The sequence below is a fragment of the Otolemur garnettii genome, unplaced genomic scaffold, assembly GCF_000181295.1.
Source record: "Otolemur garnettii isolate 467f Iridium unplaced genomic scaffold, OtoGar3 scaffold00009, whole genome shotgun sequence".
Taxonomy (NCBI): domain Eukaryota; kingdom Metazoa; phylum Chordata; class Mammalia; order Primates; family Galagidae; genus Otolemur; species Otolemur garnettii.
Genome location: NW_003852404.1, coordinates 36,720,937 through 36,726,749, shown reverse-complemented (window position 1 = coordinate 36,726,749; position 5,813 = coordinate 36,720,937). Strand labels below are relative to the sequence as shown.

The 5,813-nt window shown below is 34.1% G+C and overlaps 1 protein-coding gene across 1 annotated transcript in view; it reads right to left on the bottom strand.

The window, feature by feature from the left end:
- Positions 1–2,057: 2,057 nt before the first annotated feature.
- The window catches only part of LOC100955933 (olfactory receptor 5H1-like), a 4,389-nt gene continuing 633 nt past the window's right edge, over positions 2,058–5,813 (bottom strand). Inside the window, exon 2 of the mRNA XM_003784019.1 lies at positions 2,058–2,086. Coding sequence (XP_003784067.1) covers positions 2,058–2,086 — 29 coding nt within the window. The remainder of the gene's footprint in view (positions 2,087–5,813) is intronic.

Below are 5,813 nucleotides of genomic sequence, written 5' to 3'. Positions count from 1 at the left end.
ATGCCATCATAATAAGATAACTTGCTAATTGGCCTCCCATCCGCATCCTTTCTCTGTGTAGATATGCTCTTATTCACTAGAAATGTTTCTAACTCCTATTACTCTTCAAAGTCTTTGTCCTTTGTAAAATTTCAGAATATTAGAGGGCACACGTTTTGTTTACATATTCTGTTTTTTGTACAGATTGAATCAAAGTTATAAGTGTGCCCTTCTCCTTGATAGTGTGCACTGTATCCAAGAGTATGCATTTACATAATCCTTCCTCCCATCTTTCCTCAGCTTGATTTTCATTCAGATTTACTTCCATATGTGCATTTCATTGTTGATCACTTAGTTACAATTTGGGGTTGAGTTTTGTTTTGTTTTGCTTGTTTCTCCATTCTTGTTCCATTCTTGTTATGTTTCAATTTAGCAGAATAGTTTCCAGTTCCATCAAGGATGTCACAAAAGATATCAGATCATCTTTTTTATGGCTGAGTAGTACCCCACAGTATGCATATACCATATTTTATTAATTCATTCATATATTGGTGGGCACTTGAGTTGTTTCCGTATCTTTGTGATTGTGAATTGTGCTTCTATAAACATTTGAGTGCAAGTGTCTTTTTCATAAAATGACTTTTTCCCCTTTGGTTATATATGCAGAAATAGGATTGCTAGATCAAATGATAAATCTACTTTTACTTTTTTGAGGAGTTTCCATACAGTTTTCCAAAGAGATTGTGCTAGTTTGCAGGCCCAGCAACAGTGTATGAGTTCCTTTCTCTCTGCATTTACACCAACATCCATAATTTAGGGAAGCCATTCTCACTGGCATTGGTGATATCTCATATAGTTTTCATTTGCATTTCCCTAATAATTAGAGATGCTGAGCATTTTTTCTTTTCATAAGGTTTTGGCTATTATTATATTTTCATTTGAAAAGTTTCTGTTCATGTCTTTCCCCACTTTTTAATAGAATTGTTCTTGTTGATTTGCTTGAGTCCTTTGTAGATTCCGGTTATTAGTCCTTTACCAGATGTATAGCATGCAAATATTTTCTCTCATTCTGTGGGTGTCTAAGTGATCTTGTGATTTTGTCCTTGGCTGTGTGGAAGCTTTTTAATTTGATCAGGTCCCATTTATTATTTTTTTTGTTGTTGCTCCAAGTGTTTTGAGGGTTCTTTTTCACAAATCCTTTGCCTAGGCCAATATCTATAAGAGTTTTTCTAATGTTTTCTTCTAGGATTCTTATTGCTTTCTGCCTTAAGTTTAAGTTGTTTATCCACTGTGAATTAATTTTTGTTAGTGGTGAAAGGTACCAATCCTGTTTCAGTCTTTTACATGTGGATATCCACTTTCCCAGCACCCTTTATACAAAAGGATTTTTTTAACTAGTGTATTTTTTTTGTCAACCATCAGATCAGAATATGAAGATAATTTCATCTCTGAGTTCTCTATTCTGGTCTCTAGGTCTATGTCTCTGTTTTATGCTAAAATCATGCTGTTTGTATTATTGTAGATTTGTTGTATAGCTTGAATTCTGATAAAGTGATGCCTTCTGCTTATTTCTTATTATGAGAAGTTGCCTTGGCAATTCAGGGTCTTTTCTGGTTCCATACGAAGTACAGAACTATTTTTTCTAGATCTGCAAAAAATAAAAACAAAAACAAAAAACCCCCAACTATTGGTATTTTGATAATAATTTCATTGAATCTGTAAATCAGCCATTTTAACTGATTCTGCTGATCCACACTCATGGTATGTATATTTCTATATGTTTATATTCTTTGCAATTTCTTTCCTCAGTGTTTCATAATTCTTCCTAGAGAGGTCTTTTACCTCCTTTGTTATGCACATTCCTAGACATTTTATTTATTTATTTATTTTGTTACTGAAAAAGGTATTGTGTCTTTGATTTAATTCCTAATTGACTGCTGTTCACTGTTTTTGAAATATGTGAAAGCTACTGATTTGTGTACAAAATCTGGCTTTCTCTCTCTCTGCTAAGGCAAAACAAGCTCACTTAATTACTTATAAAAGTTTCTAAACTGAGAAACGTGGTGCCATTTGGACATCTATAAGATTTTCCCCATAGAAAGGATAGCTGGCAGAAAACAGAAGATGTAAAAAGAGAATAAAACTTGCAGGACAGTCTTATTTATGAATGTATACACATAAAATTGTTAAAAATTAGCAAACTAAATGTTACATTATATAAGAATAGTAATATGTCCAATGTGGCTTCTTCCAGAAATCTAAGGTTGTTTTAGTATTTCAAAATGTATTACTAGAATTTACCCCATTTATAAATTAACAGAAATTATGATAATTTTAACAAATGGGAAAAAGTGGTGAAATTTAGTGCTCTTTAATGATAAAATTCTTAAACTTACAATAGGAAATAAATTTCTTACTAAAATAAATATTAATTACCAGAAACATACACAAAATAAACATATTAACTGAATAGTAAAACTTTGAATTTTTCCTTTTGACATCAATAATGGAACAAGATGCTTGCTTTTTGTCACTTCTAATCAATGTTATACTAAATGTTCTAGTCAATCAAATAAGACAAAAAGAAAAAGTGAAGAATAATAAAATGTTTAAGAATCATAAATGATAAAAAAAGTCATTATTTCAGGTGAGGAAGAAGGCTGTGATTGAAAAAATATACACAAAAATTTCTGAAGTGGTCCCAGTGCTCCATGTCTTGATATTTAACACTATTGCACCAGTGTTAACTCCACAATAATTCATTCAATTGCATTTTTTTGTTTGAACACTTTTTATATGCATCACATATATGATTTCATACCTTGGGGGAAAGACTTCTTATTCAATAAATGGTGCTGGGAGAACTGGATATTCACATATAAAAGACTGAAACTGGACCCATATCTTTCCCTACTCACAAAAAATGATTCAAGATGGATAAAGGACTTAAATTTAAGGAATGAAACAATAAAAATCCTCAAAGAAAGTATAGGAAAAATACTAGAAGATTTTGGCGTGGGGAAAGACTTCATGAAGAAGACTGCCATGGCAATTGCTACAACAACAAGAATAAACAAATGGGACTTTATTAAAATGAAAAGTTTCTGTACAGCTAAGGAGACAACAACCAAAGCAAATAGACAATCTACACAATGGGAAAGGATATTTGCATATTTTGAATCAGACAAAAGCTTGATAACTAGGATCTATAGAGAATTCAAATTAATACACATGAAAAAAGCCAACAATCCCACTTTCTCTAAAGAAGACAGACAAATGGGGAACAAACATATTAAAAAATGCTCATCATCCCTACTTATTAGAGAAATGCTAATCAAAACCACCCTGAGATACCATCTAACCCCAGGGAGATTGGCCCACATCACAAAATCTCAACACTGCAGATGCTGGCATGGATGTGGAGAGAAGGGAACACTTTTACACTGCTGGTGGGACTGCAAAAAATACAACCTTTTTGGAAGGAAGTATGGAGAACCCTCAAAGAACTCAAGCTAGACCTCCCATTTGATCCTGCAATCCCATTACTGGGCATCTACCCAGAAAGAAAAAATTCCTTTTATCATAAGGACACTTTCCCTAGACTGTTTCTTGCAGCTCAATTTATAATCGCCAAAATGTGAAAACAGCCTAAATGCCCACCAACCCAGGAATAGATCAATAAGCTGTGGTATATGTATGCCATGGAATACTATTTAGCCATTAAAAAAATGGAGACTTTACAGCCTTTGTATTAAAATGGATGGACATGGAACACATTATTCTTAGTAAAGCATCACAAGAATGGAGAAGTATGAATCCTATGTACTCAATTTTGATATGAGGACAATAAATGAGAAGGAGAGGGGGTGAGCAGAGAGAGGAAGAAGGAGGGAGGAGTGGGGAATGGATTAGCAGAGAGAGGGAAGGAGGGAGTGGGATGGGGTCTTGGTGAGTGCCACCCCTTTGGAGGGTAATACATGATTGTAAGAGGGACTTTACCTAACAAATGCAATCAGTGAAACCTGGTTTCTTGTACCCTCAATGAATCCCCAACAATAAATTAAAGAAAATAGAAATTAAATTCTATTTATTGGGACTGACCTACAGATGATGCTGCTACAGCCAATTTAGAGTGGCTTGAACTCAGGGCTGATTTAAGAATGTGTCTGTTTAGTAAATGAACAAAATGTCATCCAAGTAAAAAATAATGCCCTAACATTCTAGATTACCATAAAAGAAAGTTTTATTTAAAGTAGAAAAATTACCAGAACATTCAATACCTAAATGTAATGAAAGATTCCACGTGTCCAACATCCAATACTATCACACATCCTGACCTAGTGTTGGTGAGTGCATGTAATTTCAAGAAGACCTCAGCTTTGCCAAGAATATGAGAGTATTCTCACTTAGCACTTGCTGGGCTTTCTAATTTTACCAGGCTCTGTGTTAAATATTTTAGGAAGATTACTCTTGTAATAATTCACAACAAATCTCTGCATTTATTGATATTTCTTCTCATCTATCTCCATTTATAAATGATTCTGCATACAAGAATCTCATCCTACCTTAAAAATAAATATAGACTCAGGCTGAAGGATGGTCATTTATAATTCAGGAAAATGGCAATCAGAAAACAGCTGATGTTGCAATTTTATTAGCAGATACAATAGGCTTTAAACCAACAAAAGCAAGGAAAGATAAGGATGATCACTTCATATTTGTTAAGGGTAGAAGTGAGATTTCAATTGTTAACATTTATGCCCCCAACCAGAATGCACCTCAATTTATAAGTGAGACTCTAACACACATGAGCAATGTGATTATCTCCAGCTCCATAATAGTCAGAGATTTTAACCCTCCTTTGGCAGGGTTGGATAGATCCTCTCAGGAGAAGCTAAGCAAAGAAATTTTAGACGTAAACTTAACCATTCAACAATTGGATTTAACAGACATCTACACAATATTTTATCCAAACAAAACTGAATACACATGCTTCTCATCTGCCCATGGAACATACACCAAAATTGATCACATTTTAGGTCACAAGTTTAATCTCAGCAAATTTAAAAGAATAGAAATTTTTCCTTGCGTCTTCTCAGACCATCCTGGAATAAAAGTTGAACTCAGTAACAACAGGAATCTGTACACTCATTCAAAAACATGGAAGCTAAATAACCTTTTGCTGAATGATATCTGAGTCATAAATAAGATAAAGAAGGAAATTACCAAATTTTGGAACAAAACTCTAATGAAGACATGAATTATCAGAACCTCTGGGATACTGCAAAGGCAATCCTAAGAGGGAAATTTATAACACTGAAAGCCTTCATCAAGAGAATGGAACGCTACCAGACCTCAGACTATACTATATATCGGTAGTGATCAAAACAGCATGGTACTGGCACAAAAACAGAGAGGTAGGTGTATGGAACAGATTAGAGAACCAAGGGATGAACCCAGCTACTTATCATTACTTGATCTTTGACAAGCCAATTCGAAACATTTAGTGGGGAAAAAATTTCCTATTTAACAAATGATGCTGGGTGAACAGGCTGGTGACCTATAGAAGACTGAAACTGGACCCACACCTTTCACCATTAACTAAGATAGACTCTCACTGGATTAAAGATTCAAACTTAAAACATGAAACTATAAGAATACTAGAAAAAAGTGCAAGGAAAACTCTTTAAGAAATTGGCCTCAGTGAATATTTTATGTGGATCCCCTGGGGAATTGAAGCAACATCAAAAATACACTACTGGGACCTGATCAAACAAAAAGCTTTTGCACAGCCAAGAACACAGTAAGTAAAGCAAGCAGACAGCCCTCAGAAT